Raw genomic sequence first — 15,175 nt, forward strand, 5'->3', positions numbered from 1 at the left:
GGCCCATCGCCTCTTCCTTCTTTCTTTGGTTCTTAGAACTAATTCATAGGGAGTTAGTTCAAAGCTTGTTTATGGATGATGTATTTCGCTGCTAGAGTGGAGGATTGTCTTGTCCTCTTCATTGACCACAAAGAAGATGGCTTTGTAGCTAATTACACCGGTAGAGAGGACACCAAATGCGTAAACAAGACAAAAACCTACTATATGCTTAACACAAACTTTCTGGTCCTTCCTCTAGCAAATTAGAACTAGTCACTAATCTCAACATTGAAGTATTGAAAAAACTCATATAAGTAAAATATACACAAACACAAATCATAAATCTATAGTACACAGGAAGTATACATGAGCAAATATATACAAACTAACAGAAGAGTCTTGCTGCTCTACTGCTTGAAATATATCATTGGAGTCGTCCAATTGATGTGGCACATCACATCACCATCACTTAGTATCATGTGACTTATTAAAAAATATAAAAATATTAAAAATAAAATAGAATTTGAAAATATAAAAAAATGAAGACTATAATTTCAAATTCTCTCTACCTAATTATATTTATATTTTTAATTTTTTTAATAAATCACTGATATCACATGTTGATGACACATCAATAAGACACCTCTATCGAACTACTTCAGGTGACATAATAACATATCTCTTAATAGAATCTTTGCTGTACAGAAAATTAATGGTATTAAATCTTTTATATAAAATGTGATATATTTATCATTAATAGATGATTCTTTAAAATAAGATGACAGTATAAAATATAACATTACTCAATCTCAAATACTTCATGTTTTATATTAAAAATATATCATTGATTAAAATGTTGGATTAGGATGTCTTTTAACTTCTTACGCGAATTTAAATGACTCAAATAGAAAGAAATAGAAACATGCTTGAGGCGAAATGATAAAGGAATACCAGATGTAAGCATTTAATTTAATGATACTTAAAATATTTATATAAATAATAATAAATATTATAGATCGCATTTTATATATTTATCTCTAATTCATATTCCAATAACAACTGGAATAGATTTTAATAAAAAGTTAAGTACAATATATATTATTTGGAGTTAAACAATCAACTTAGAATTGAAGGTTAAGTAGCATTGTATTTTTTTTATTTTTCTTTAAAAAACCAAATTCAATTAAAAAAAAATCATGGGACTATGCTAATCTTCGGTTACGCAGGGAATGCAGGTTGCAGCCAGTGATCCTTTGGCTTTTGGGGTCTCCTCAATATTAGACCAGCATACCCCATGTGAGCAATGCAGGGAGGAAAATAAAGAGCCTCTCCCTCTCCCACTCCCACATTCGCTTTGATCAACTTTTCAGAGAAATAGAGAGATTTAGCTCTTAGAGAGAGAAAGGGGTGTAGAAAGCAGCTAGAGTCAATCAGTGACCATGTCTCTGGGCTATGCAGAGAAGCTTTCGTACATAGAAGATGTGGGAAAAGTTGGAATGGCGGAATATTTCGACTCGCCTTACATTTTGCAAGAAAAAGTGGGGCTTTTTTGTTTTTCATTCACATTCTCGCTCCGTAGTTTGTTTGCTTGTTTGTTTTTTCAATTTGATTGTCATTGTTCTTTCGGTTTGATAACTTTGATGATCTTAAGGCACCCTGATACCCATGAATGTAACATAGTTTTCTGTACTTAATCCTGGAGAAAGTATGGTTAGTTTTCTGCTTCTGCAACCATGTGCTATTCTAACTTGTTTTATGATATCTCATATATTGGTTTTGGCATTCATGTTCTGGCTAAGTAGCAATTGTAATATAATTATGCGTGGCATTCTTGATCAACCACTTGCTTTGGGACTTTGGACGCTTCGAAATACATGCCTAGGGCCGTGGAGATGCAGTTCATAATTATTTATATTGCATTCTGCAGATAGTCGAGGTACATCATAAATTCATGTTCTCTAAAGTTGAGAGATGGAAGGTCGCGGTTTGGGATCATCGAGGATATTATAGAAAATACGCATCTTTTATTTTTATTGATTGATGATATTAATCAACTTTTTTAAGTTTTTTGTTTCTACTTGCAGAGTAAGCATCTGGTGGTGTTTACAGGTGCAGGAATATCAACTTCTTGTGGTATACCTGATTTCCGAGGCCCCAAAGGAATATGGACACTTCAGGTGAAAATTTGTGAAATTTTTCAGGAGCTTTAATACACCCTCTGTTTTTCTTCTTCTTCGTCGTCTTTTTCCTTTCCTTTAATCTTTTTTTTTTTTTTTTGCAAAGCATATTAGTTTAAATAATCCTTCATCCTCTACCTAAATAACTCTTATTGAGCTTGGAATGGGCTAATTAAATTTAACAAGTAGCAGACGGTATACTTTTCTCATACAATTTTGCCTTCTGAATCATCCATAACGTGGGGATTTCTTTGTTATTATTGTTGGAATCTTACTCGTAAGACAATGACCTGTAATTTAAAATTAAAAAAAGAAAAATTTTCTTTACCTTGTCGAACAGTGGCATTCTTTTGCAGTTGCTTCTTATGTCATCCCATGTGCAACATACCATGGTTGTGATAGCAATCAACACCATAATTATCCCTTTGTATGACTCTTCTGACCCTGAATTATAGTACAGCGTGAAGGTCAAGCCTTGCCTGAAGCATCATTGCCTTTTCACCGTGCAATGCCTAGCCTGACTCATATAGCATTGGTTGAACTAGAGAAGGCTGGTATTTTGAAGTTTCTTATTAGTCAGGTATGGATGCCTTGTGTCATTCTTTAACCATGTATGCTTCTATGACGTGGGAGATACTTTAGCTTGAAACTATGTAGATGAATGCCAAATTTAGTCTTATTATAATTCTGCTTAGAATCTGTTTTCTCTTTTGATGCTTGCATGAGTCATTATTTCATTCGATTAATTGTTATTTTTGAGATTAGCTTGTGTTGTTCCATTGGTTCATATAGTTTTTGCTATCTGCAACAATTCAGACATACTGCCAATGCTAGGTTTACATTCTATGTTTTTGCTGATTCTTTTCCCAATCATGCTAAGTACAAAATAATGTTGAAACGCATAAATCCTTTGTGTTTCTTGTGTCTCTCGGCATTATTCCATGAAGTGGGTCATATGTAGCGTTATATGGAACTCTATGAATTTATTTTTCTGGTTTCATTTCTCATAACATATTATTTTTAATTTCTAGAATGTTGATGGCCTCCATCTTTGGTCCGGGATTCCAAGGGAGAAACTTGCTGAATTGCATGGAAATTCCTTTATGGAAGCTTGCCCTTCCTGTGGAGTCGAGTAAGACCAAATGTTTTCACTAGAACTGATTTGTAATTATAGCATTCTGATTTTGAATGCCTCTCCTTTCCTTCTTAGGGCTGTTTTGGTTTGAATATATAATAACTTGTTGATGCTCTTATTATTATACACCTAAAGTTTCTGTTTTCCATTCTGAAGCTTAAGATTCCTATTTACTGTTTAGGTACTTGCGGGACTTTGAGTTGGAAACTATTGGTTTGAAGGAGACATCAAGACGTTGTTCTGATGCAAAATGTGGAGCAAAACTTAAGGATACGGTTCTTGACTGGGAGGTACAAATTTTAGTTACCTTTTTTTAAAAGATTTTTAATTTTTATTTTTGTTGAGGTTCAGAATCTAAATTGCAATTGGTTTATCGTGGTTTGCTGGACATGGAATTTCAAGCTAATCCTTTTGTTTATAATGCAAGTATACTAATTATAAATAGTAATTTGTTTGAGCTGGTGCCTAATTTAGTTAAATTTCTGAGAAATCTCTCTCTCTCTCTCTCTCTCTCTATATATATATATATATATATATATGCAGGATGCCTTACCCTCGAAGGAGATGGATCCTGCTGAGAAGCACTGCAGGATGGCTGATGTTGTATTATGTTTGGGGGCGAGGTAAGAGTAAGGTTTGATCCTTGCAGTGAATCATCTTTCTTTCATTCTCAACTTTTGTTTTTTGAGAAATACAGAAATCTTATTATCGGTTCTTTTCTTTATATCTTGGGCAAACTGAATATAAGGGCCCTTGTTATTTCTAATTTTCTTCCATTCGTACTTTTTTTTATGGACTGTGCATAATTTCTCCTCGTAGTTTGCAAATAACTCCAGCATGTAACCTTCCTCTTAAATCACTCCGTGGTGGGGGAAAGATTGTCATTGTGAATCTTCAGGTATTTCCTCTTTTGTTCTAGTTCATTGCTTACTCAGAAACTCTTTTGTTCTAAATGGTTTCACTGCTTGCTCAGAAAAACCAAAGTGCATTAAGGGGATGTTTGGAAGTATTTCCAATCCCATCCCATCCCATCCCATCTCATTTCCTTCTCAGACATCACTCAAACACAAACACTTTCAAACTAATCATTATAAATTTTTCAGACTAATCATTATAACTTTCCCAAACTTTCAAATAAAAAACAAAAAATAATTCAACCTTTTCAAATCTCAAAACAAAAATAATATTAAAACATTATATTCTAACAATATTTTAACTTTATAATATTTTTTATTCAACTTTTTCTCTTTCCTTTTCCAAAACTCAAAAAATACTTAACTCGAACTATCTCACTACTATTCTCAAACCATCTTACTACTATTCATAAAATTCTCTATCTCATCTCATTTCCCAAGCATCCCCTAAGAGCTCAATTACTGCCTAAATTAAAATCTTGAATGCTGATGAGTGGTTGAAGTTGGCAAACAGTCTTCTCTTATTACTTATAAAAAAATATTTACTTAGTCTAATACTAGTAACTTAATTCTGTTATTATTGAATAATGATTTCCTGTGTGTCAAGTAGCAATTGCTAACCAGTGCTCCGAAGTTATATGTCACCACATTACTGCTATTAGATAACATATCAGGATGTATGCATTTGGCTGAAGGTTTATACCAGTTGACTATAGGATGATTCGATAAGTTTTGACATTTAACTTGTGCTCTATGATTTCTTTACTTAAAATTTTAAACCCTCTACTTTAAACTTCTTTCTTTCTTGCTTAGTAGCCAGTTCCATATACAAGGTAAAATAAACTGATGCAATATTGAATTGTCACTTTCACTGGTATGACATCATACATTTATGCTTAGCCATCTATGCTCTGGTTACTTAAGTTGTGGTTTCTTTAACTTTACAGAAAACCCCAAAGGACAAGAAAGCAAGTTTGGTGATCCACGGGTGTGTAGATAAGGTATTGCAATTTATGTCTTTTGATTGCGGAGAGATCTTTTCTGTTCATTTTCCCCCTGATTTTGGAATGGTGAAACTTGCACCAAGCAACCTTTGAAATTTCTTTTACCTAGTTGAGGTCTTCTTTGCCCTCTCAAGTCTATACAATGTATTGGATGTATATAACTGATCAGCATTCAAGTTTTAGTAATAAAAGTATACTTTAACTTGAAGTTTTTCAACATGCATATAATGTAAGTGTACTTAGTATTTAGTTGCTCATTATCCGTCATATTTTCTGTCTTGACTTGGCCTTTTGCCAAGTATTGATTTGCAACAGAACAGGTTATTGCAGGTGTCATGGACTCACTTAACCTGCAGATTCCGCCATTTGTCAGGATTGATCTTTTCCATGTCATTCTAACTCAAGCCTTGAGTATAGGTAACTCTCTTTGGATTTATAATCAATATGTTTTATACTTTGGTTTATGATACTCAAAGTCACATGAACTTGTGTGATATATGTGTGACGCATATGCTGTTATCCTTCCAATGTGCCCCTTTTTTATGCTACGCTCTGAGCTATGACAAATTGGTGTGGCCATGATGGGCCTGACCATCTACATACTTTACTGGATTAATTGTTTGCCATTGGGATTACTAGTAGATCTGGCGGTGGAGCCCATACTTATCATCAGGGTGTCTTTTTATGAGTTTCTGTTCTATCTTCCGCTAACAACTATAGTTTATGCTTTAGTTTTTGTTATTTATTTTTGGCTAATGCATACCTTGTTAGGATGAAATCTCTCTCTCTCTCTCTCTCTCTCTCTCTCTCCTCTTGGTTTTTGTTTTGACAGACATTAGGAAATTCCATTTGAACCAGATCTTTAGAAGTCACATCACTCAATTTGACTGGGCTAAGCGTATTGGTGACATATTTTATAAAAGTGATATATGTATCTTAACACAATCTGATTTTGATTAATTTTTTTATCTGGGTTAATGTCAAATCAACTAACCCAGTGTGTGAAATTGTATTTCTTTTTAAAGATATGGTATTTCTTAAATTCCTTCTAATTCAAGTTCCTGGGCATTATTCTAGAAGCAACAAAAACCCAGGAGTTATAGGAATGCCTCGTAATAAATTTGAGGCTCTGGTCTTATAGCTTCTTACATAGTCTGTCTACTTGAAGTACAGATAAAAAATATGTGAACTGGACCCTCCAAGTAGCAAGTGTACACGGACACAGAGCCCCACTGCCATTCATCAAATCTGTTGAGGTGATTTATGTTAAGAAATTCATGCCGCTGCCCATTTCCCTTGAAAAACATTATTCGAAGTCTCACAAGTTTCTGCGATATTTTATCTCTTAACCCTCAAAGTTGGGGGGTACAGTAATCAAATTAAACATAAATTAAAAGGCAATTGACTAATATGTAAGAGTGGTCCACTTGTGTAGTTAATTTCCATAGGGAAACTTAGGGTGGCTATAGGATCCCTGTGTCACATGAGACATTTCAATTACCAAGTCATTTTGTTCTTGCATTGTCTTTTCTTCCAATTGGGCTAATCTTTCTGCTGCATTGTACCCAGGTTTCCTTCTTGGACAAGCATGATTATAAAGCAGCTATTCTACATATGCAACCACTTTGGTTAAAAAGGTGCCTCTAATGCTATCGCATGTGAAGATTGTTGTAGTTACTGACTGGTTTTGGGAATGCCATAATGTATTCTGCTAGGAAAAGAAAACGAAAATGATGTGGATCTTGCTAGACTATCTAACTCGGTAATTTGGGAATGTCATAATGTATTCTGCTGTGTATAATTTCTACCAAGGATTGGGAAATTTAATTTTGATATGTGACATCATATTTTTTTTCTCTGTATTGAATATGAATTTACTTCAAAATGAGAAAATCCCATAATGGTACTCATTGCACATTATCAGTACATCATGCAGGGTCCTCACTAGTGATTTGGATTGCCATCAAGTTGCTCAGCCGTTCATTAGCAAAATTTTCTAACTGTTGACTTTCAATCATGCCATCACTGATATGTTGGTCATGCATTATATATTCTGCTGCCTTCTTTTCTGCTTACATTGTTGTTATTGATTTGTATCAGGAGAACCATGCGGACAAGATCATTTGAATTGCTTTTAAAACTCAACTTCAGTAATGGTTGTGGCTGTCAGTCCGCTGAAATTAATATCCCTGTTGACTTTAAGGTGAGAGGATAGATTACTTCTACTTATTTATGTAATAAATTGCATTTCTTTTGGTTGATAGTTTTTTACATTATATATGCACCAAGTAGTTGTTGAATTTATGACTCCTCCCTCCACCCCATTCTTATAAGGGGAGTAGGCACCATTTGAGCTAGATCTAGAGCTTGGCATTTCTGACATGGTTTTTGACTTGTATAATCTTTTTTTAATTGCATCGGGTGTTCGGGACAAAGTTTCAACTAATCTTGGGGCTGCACATGCCCTTGGAATGAGTTTCCCGCAAGCGTACATCATGTAATTCAAGGGGAAATTCCCCTAGTTTGACGGCCCCATTAGTGTATAGCCACTTTTCACTGTTTGGGGCATAGTTTTCTCTTGAACATAGAAATTTATTTTTGACTAACAACTTTTAGTTCACGTATAGCAGCATTGAGAAATGAGGAACATTTTCTGAAAACTATTTTGTGCTGGACTAAAAAAGAAATTAAAAAAGAACAGAAATAAAGAAATAAGTCTTGAATTGAATTCTCGAGTCTTGTTTGAGCACTCATATATGTACATGTAGGCATGTTTCTAGATATTCATTGACCTTTGGCCTAGATTTTCTAGGTAGACTGAGCAAGTACTCCTTTTGTTCTCAAATTTGCACCGGATAATGGTCTCTCATTCCAATAAAAGCCTGACAAACCCTTTCACTTAATTTGCAGGTTTCAACTGATTGTTTTAACAGTGAGAAAGATGCCATACTTAAGAAGCTTAGAGACACAGCAATTCGTGATTTATGCTGTGGACTGAATGCAGTTATTGAGAGGAAGGCCACCTTGACCCTGAAAAGTGAGGTTACTGTCTATGCCATTGTGACAAACATTGTTCAATACAATAAAACCTCCAAAGGTTCAGCAGATTCTGTCAGTAACAGCGATGTTAAAAGGCGAAAAGAAAGTGTAAACGGTACTGGAACATCTAAGAAGTGGTCACAAGGTCGTAAGCGCAAATTTAGATATTAGCAATTAGCAAATGAAGGGCCATGATTTGGGTTTTAACTTTTGTATATATGAGGTTGATTAAGAGAGTAGCGAAAGTAAATTAGGTAGGGACTGAGTGAATTTTGTTAGATGCTACACTCGGTCTCCCCAGCTATGGGCAGGGGAAGCAGTGATGTTTAGTGGGTTGGCATGATTTATTTTGGCAAGCTAGATCATCTCGAGATCATTAAGCGAGCATTTCCTATTTGCTCTCTCTCTCTCTTTCTCTCTCCGAAATTTCACAAACTCCAAGTTTCGGCAGCCGTCTCTCTCAATTCTCTCACGCTGGCATTTCGCTAAGCCTGTCTCTTTCTCCCTCGCTTTGAGCACTTATAAACATGGTTTTCCTACATCTATTCATTTTTTTTTAAACATGGATTGTTTCTCCCTCATTTCGATATGTTTTTTTTTTTTTTTTTTTTTTACCATATTTTACTGTAACGCTTGGCCAAATGGCTCTCTTTTTAGGATCTCCTTCTATTATTCTTGGCTATGTCCTCCTTTGTTGTTGTTACCTCTGAAGTATTTAACGTTACATTACCACCATTCAGAAAGTCCACTTCCAAGAGTGTTCTTTGTATTTACTTGCACACAAACAAACGCTACATGTACTTGAAAGATTTGATAAATTATGTTTTCTATACAGATAAAGATTACTAATATGATGGTGAACCTCATTTATCAACTTCAGTTCAAGAACAAATGATTTTGTCTAATATAATCAATCACTTCGTCAGCAGAAAGATATTTTATCGACAACCCTCTGGAAATGCAGTCCCTGTTGTACATTTAATTTGAAAGAAAAACTCTTCAGTGTCGATTTTATCAAATTCAAAAGTCACATTAGCTTGTCAATAAAAACTGTTGTTTACCTTACTCTTGTTGAGCTGATTTGATTTGGTATAAGCTCATCCACGACCTTAATGTTATTCTGCAAAATGTATATCCAATATTAGAGACTATGTTTTGCATGGATCAGCGAGCCACAGAGTTAAGCAGCCATGAAGTAGAAGGATTCAGCCAATTAAAGCCCCTAGGAAAGCTTAAAATTTGAGAGGAAATATACAATTCTTCAGTAGACAACTTAAAATTTGGACCAGTTCAGCAATTTTCAGATGATTTCTGTAATTTAATCAAACGATAAAATCTGGGAAAATAATTTGCATGGTCATCCATAGTAGTACAAAATGAGTCGGTTATTCTGGTTACCCTGTATTCATTCAAAATTTCATCATTGGATATAATTTTCTCAACATCTTGTCCTTCCCTGCGAATGCAGACCACACCATAATCTCTGCATATGGTCCTGACCTGGAGAACAATAACAAGATTTTTAGATACTATAGTCCACTGCAATGAAGAACATATCAATTCAAAAGGTCCACTCATAGCCTATAAAGAGCTCATATCTATATACCAAGAAAATTCTTCCTCTCCTAATGATAGAAACTTTTTAAATAAATTCTTATATACTAACTTTGTACATGATTGGAATTTTGGCATTCTCATAAAATAAAGAACTGAAAATGCCCAAATCTCATGATAAATATGGTGGTAGTACTAGTATATACCTGATCAGGGATCCAGACTCCAGGAATGCTAAAAGAATGGAGCAGATCAGAACCACAGACAAGCATAACCTTGAGGGATTCTACAAGGAGCAAGAGAGAGAGCAAGTCAATGCCATTCTGCTTAAAACATCAATGAAGACACATGTCACCCAATTCAGAACAGGAATACATTAAAATGATAAATAAAAAATTGCTGAATATAAAAATAGAATTAATGTTAGCAACAAACATATTTCACGTGTAAGGGCCGTTGTAAGCTACCCAATTGCCGCCTTTTCCCTCTCTTTCCCCAAATGTGCCCCTCCCATTGGTAAAAACTAACTAGAAATACCTCTCCCTTATAAAGGGTTTTCTTCAACAACAGACCCCTCCACTTAAATCCAAATTTTTGTGCATGTAAGTGCATGAGTTCTCTCAGCCTGGTAGCCTAATAACTGGAAAGCAAATAAAATATACCAGTTTTGCAGAACATACCTCTGGGTAGAAGCCCACTCTCACTTATAGTACCCTTAACTCTAGATAAAACGTTTAAAGTGCGTTGGAAGGTACTTTGGCTTGCCTGTAACAAGGGTTTAGAACTTTCAAAATTAATTTCCCACTATGCAAACATGATGAGGTAAGACCAAACGTTGGACTTTACACTTGCGAATAAGAACCTAGAATATATCAAAGTGAAACACAGTTCTATCAAATCAAGCATCAGCTCTAATCCCAAGAAATTTGCAACAATGAACTTGAGAGAGAGCATGTAACTTGCCTCCCATGGATCAACCATTATAAATTCAGAACTTTTGCAGGCTAGACGACACATCTGTACCCGATGTTCAGCAGATAGAAGGCCCTAACAAGTAATCAAGTGACTTCTTTGTTAGAGCATGTTGATGTTTGATGACAAAAAAAAAAAAAAAAAAAAGGTTATAACAGTTCAGAAGGCAGGATGGTGATAACTAAGGCATGCAATAACTCAATAGAAAACAAATTCAACCAAGTAATCGATGATTATGATGTAAGGTAACAGTCAATCGTGGTCTTTACAAATGATTATTGAGTATCCACATCCTCTGCCATGGGAAAATTATGAAAAAGGAAAAAAAATAAAAGGAAGAGGAGGTTGTCCAATATGAGTGATTTTGGTAAGGAAGTTCCCAGAAAGCAGTATTCCTATTGAATTGCAAAGTGCCTCTCCATGTTTTTGTTTTTGTTTTTTTTTTTTTTTTTTTTTTTCTTTTTTTTTTTTTTTTTTTTTTGGGGGGGGGTTAGGGTTTTCAGATTGTTTTTCCCCATTAGCAGAGTCAGTCAGATTATTATTAAAGTGGGGATAGGAGATGAGGAGAGGTCTTGGAGAAATTGAGCTAGACAAACTTTGTAATATGGCCTTTAGCTTTAAGGGTTTAGGAAATGTGATGTAAAATGTGCATCAGGATTCATTTGCTGATTGAATAACCATTTACAAGTTATATGTCTATCAATATGCTATCAATATGCTAAAAACAACAATTACCTGTTTTTTGTATGCATCATTAACGGGTGACATATAACCTCCAATAACACAATAGCCTTCTGCACTCAAAGCATCTCTTGCCAGCTCTAAGAAAAAATTGACATTGATCAAATCAATATAATACCATCTAAAAGCAAAATAATAATTCAATACAGTCAAATATACATGTAAAATAGCACCGAGTAATAATTTCCACAAGTTTTACCATTCATGAACACGAATTATAGCCCATCCTGTCATACAACTAGCAAGAAATCAGGTCCATAATGAAATGCATGCAGGAGTCAGTTTGGCAAGGACAAACCAGTACGCATGCATTGTTATAAAAGTAAATAACAAATTTCTATATTTGAGTTTACATTTAAGGTATTTAGCAACCATTCCACTCTTTTTGGTAGGGCATCAATTAAGTGAGATCCCATATGAATTGGTTTAACGATGTATTGACTTTAACTTAGAACTAAATTCACGAACCAGTCAATGAGCTCTATCTCAAATGGTAGGTCGCAATTCAAAATTCACAGGGTGGTTGTGTAACCAGAGCCCAAACTTTAATTTCATAACTGAAAACACCACCATAGAAATCCATAACACACTGGTAGATTAGAGGTCTTCCGTCTAGCCTCTTGCTCCTTATCTCAGACAGAGCACAACGGGTAAGGAAAGTGCTGTTAAGGTTTCCCAAAAAAAGCGTCCAATTCGCATAAATATAAATTGGAAATTACAGCCATCAAAATTCAGAGATAAAATTAAGGTTTCCCCAGAACATACCAAACATGCGTAAATGCATATATGTCGGAGGATTGAAGCTTCCGGTCGCCACTAGAGCTACATTTATCTTCTCCCTAAATTTAAAACAGAGGGAGTTACTGTATTCTCAAGCATATCGTAGAAGCAGAATGAAGGACGGAATTTTCGAAAAATCGGAATGTTGGGGCGCATGCGGGCATCCCAAAGAAATCTTTTTGAATCAGATTATACAATTGAAACTATGAAATGAGTTCTTTTCCCCCGAAACAAAAAGTACTTGAATAGGTAATACTAACTTGGCTGTGGTTCCTGGCGAATCGTCCTGATCGCTTGGCCCTAACGCTAGTTTAGAGAAAGGCAATGGGATATCCATGACACCTGAAAAACCAAACAGCCAAGTTTGCATCGAGTATATATGCATATATTTTGAAACACAAATGTTTAGTAGGGGAAATAAAATTATAGGTAAAGAATTCAAGGGAAGGAAAGGAAAACCACCAACCCGCAGAGAGAGGGAGAGACAGAGAGAGATTCCGCGGCAAAACAACGCAGGACTCTCTGAACCTGATCGAGCGTGGGACGGAGATGACCGAGGACTGATCACCTGTAACATCGTAAAAAAAGTGAAATAATTAATTAAATAAAAAGAGGCCACGTGGATAATAGAATGTCTTCTAGTAACCTTTTATTTGTGAAGGATTAGAAGAAGGTGAGTCTGCGCACATGGAATTGAAACTGTCGATTGGACAAATGATCAAAAACTTGATGTGTATGATACGATGGATATGTAAGAATTGTGGGGAGGCTTTTCCCTGGATTTCTGTTAGGGGATGAGGAGAAAATCGCACAAAAATACTTACCTTTACCATCGGCGGGCCGGTAGGTAGATGGAAGCCAAAGGAGCCAAAGCCAAAATTCCGATTCGCAATAACACCAAATCGTTCGTGTTTTATGCTTCCGTCGGTGGGGGAGACATGGGAGGTTAGGATACGAATTTGTATGTCAACTCGTGACCTTCTTGTCTAACTTAAAAATCACTGCCAGATTGACTTTTGACCGTGGCTAAAAAAAATTCCTTTAGTCAAAAATTTGAAATCCAAACCGCGCTAAACGCCACCCCATCCTCACGGTTCATCCCGGACCGGCGGCGCTCTCTCTCGGAGACTGATTTTCAATTGACTGGTGAATTCTAGATCAAACAAAAGAAATTACTAAAATCCAAGCCCTATTGCCAGTCTATTGTAAAAATAAGTACAAAAAGTAGTTCGAGAAAAAAACGCTTTCCAATTGATCGAGAAAACCACAAAAAAAGTGAAATAGAATAATGGAGATGATATGATAGCGTTAGGGAAGAGGTCTGAAATTAATTACCTTTGGCATCTGATGGGCCGAGAGCCAAGAGGGAGGAGCAATTCCGTCGATGAGGAGTTTGGAGACGAGTTGTTGGTGACGGAGATCAGCTATAACCGAATGATCTGAACATGATACGTACCGGGAGAGGGCCGGGGCCATCATCTTTGCAGCTGCATGCAGTGTCCTGTTAGTGATCCTAGCGAGCTATCGAGAAGCCAGATACGCACGTGCGCCATGTACTGGTCAGTTAGTACGTGATGATCTTTGCGACTATGTTTAACTACCCGGCCGGCCACTTCTAACCCACGTACGAAATAACTGACTTAACTGCTCATTAAATGATCTCTTAATTCCTTCACTTCGCTGCATTTTAGCTCCAGGCGTATTGGATGAGAGGAATTACGTACAGATCATCGATGGCTTTAATTCCTTCAGAAACGAAACTAGTAGTACCCTTCGTCTATCATGTCATTTTTACTACAATATTTTGTATCGCTTTGGCTGCTGTATCTGCGTCGTCGTTTCAGTTCCAAGTTGGTGGTGAGAGAGGTTGGATCAAGCCTTCTGGAAATGAGACACTGACTAATTACGACAAATGGGCAACAAATAATAGATTCCATGTTGGAGATACTCTTTGTAAGTTTGCAGTACTACGTACTACTACCATGCATGCATGCATTATACGCAGCCCCTTTTTTAATTTAATGGAGGAGCGTACGTACGTGCATGCTGCTTGTTGAACTAATTTTTGGGAGCACTCGATCGACGTTGTATCCATCTTTAATTACTCTGAAATTTTCTTCTTTCTTGGTTAAATATTTTCCATCTAACCAAATGACACTAGTACTACTGGCATGCAGCTCCATATATCGTACGTTTAAAATTCTTTCTTCGTCTTCCAGATTTCAGGTACCGGCCGAATGACTCAGTATTGGCAGTGAACTACACAGATTACAAAAACTGCATTGTGTTCAATCCAATTTCAAAATTTTCAGATGGAAATACACTATTACGGATTGATCGATACGGGTTTTTCTACTTCATCAGTGGGCAGCCTGGTCACTGCAAAGCAGGTCAGAAACTTGTTATCCGTGTAATGGTGCAGTCCTCCCAAGTTGCAAAGACCCCAAGAACTGCACCTTCACCTAAAGGAAATAATGGTGATTCTGGCGACGATGATGGTTGGGATTATTTCAACTGGGGGCCGCCTTCGCTGAATTCTACCATCAAGCGGTCTAATAGTACTGCATCATGCTTTTTAACTTTTCTTGGGGGCGTGTTGGTTATTCTCTCTTTGTTCATCGTGTAGGATTGAATTTATGATCTATATATATAGTGACAATGGTAATCCTAATGTATAGGAGATTGATCCTTGTTGTACTTTTCATATATCAGGTTAATTTAGTGGGATTGTAGATTAATTACTGCATGCATGCATGGCCATATATATGGAGATCATGATCAGCATTAATCATCTAATTATCTGCTTTGCTTAATTTTATTGCTAATTAATTGTAGTTTTTCCTTTTTGTGGTGACAAAATTGGAAAATCTCAATTGTAGC

General features: G+C 35.9%; 3 protein-coding genes across 5 annotated transcripts; 2 read left to right on the forward strand and 1 right to left on the reverse strand.

Moving 5' to 3' along the window:
* Positions 1-1,310: 1,310 nt before the first annotated feature.
* Positions 1,311-8,419, forward strand: LOC121237913 (NAD-dependent protein deacetylase SRT1-like). The gene is made up of 14 exons (XM_041134845.1): positions 1,311-1,522; positions 1,660-1,684; positions 2,064-2,156; positions 2,617-2,736; positions 3,188-3,288; positions 3,473-3,581; positions 3,835-3,914; positions 4,111-4,189; positions 5,153-5,206; positions 5,530-5,626; positions 6,383-6,465; positions 6,779-6,846; positions 7,310-7,412; positions 8,120-8,419. The coding sequence occupies exons 1-14, from the start codon at positions 1,419-1,421 to the stop codon at positions 8,417-8,419; spliced, it is 1,416 nt and encodes a 471-aa protein (XP_040990779.1). The 5' UTR covers positions 1,311-1,418.
* A 564-nt stretch (positions 8,420-8,983) lies between these two features.
* LOC121236393 (nicotinamide/nicotinic acid mononucleotide adenylyltransferase) lies at positions 8,984-14,011 on the reverse strand. Of its 3 annotated transcripts, none has more exons than XM_041132812.1 (12): positions 13,631-14,011; positions 13,120-13,448; positions 12,758-12,863; positions 12,556-12,637; positions 12,281-12,354; positions 11,510-11,595; positions 10,766-10,849; positions 10,483-10,567; positions 10,009-10,088; positions 9,647-9,748; positions 9,310-9,368; positions 8,984-9,215 (listed from the first exon to the last, which is right to left on the reverse strand). In XM_041132812.1, exons 2-12 carry the CDS (start codon positions 13,126-13,128, stop codon positions 9,125-9,127), a joined length of 858 nt encoding a protein of 285 aa, XP_040988746.1. In that variant the 5' UTR covers positions 13,129-13,448; positions 13,631-14,011; the 3' UTR covers positions 8,984-9,124. The 3 variants fall into 3 exon arrangements, with proteins under 3 accessions (XP_040988746.1, XP_040988747.1, XP_040988745.1); XM_041132813.1 differs by having other exon boundaries at positions 12,762-12,863; positions 13,631-13,987; XM_041132811.1 differs by lacking the exons at positions 13,120-13,448; positions 13,631-14,011 and adding an exon at positions 12,942-13,055 and having other exon boundaries at positions 12,762-12,863.
* Positions 14,012-14,028: 17 nt separating this feature from the next.
* LOC121236714 (early nodulin-like protein 1) lies at positions 14,029-15,033 on the forward strand. The gene is made up of 2 exons (XM_041133144.1): positions 14,029-14,248; positions 14,515-15,033. Exons 1-2 carry the CDS (start codon positions 14,029-14,031, stop codon positions 14,919-14,921), a joined length of 627 nt encoding a protein of 208 aa, XP_040989078.1. The 3' UTR covers positions 14,922-15,033.
* The last annotated feature ends 142 nt before the right edge of the window (positions 15,034-15,175 follow it).

This window comes from Juglans microcarpa x Juglans regia, chromosome 6S (genome assembly GCF_004785595.1).
Source record: "Juglans microcarpa x Juglans regia isolate MS1-56 chromosome 6S, Jm3101_v1.0, whole genome shotgun sequence".
NCBI classification, from domain to species: Eukaryota; Viridiplantae; Streptophyta; class Magnoliopsida; order Fagales; family Juglandaceae; genus Juglans; species Juglans microcarpa x Juglans regia.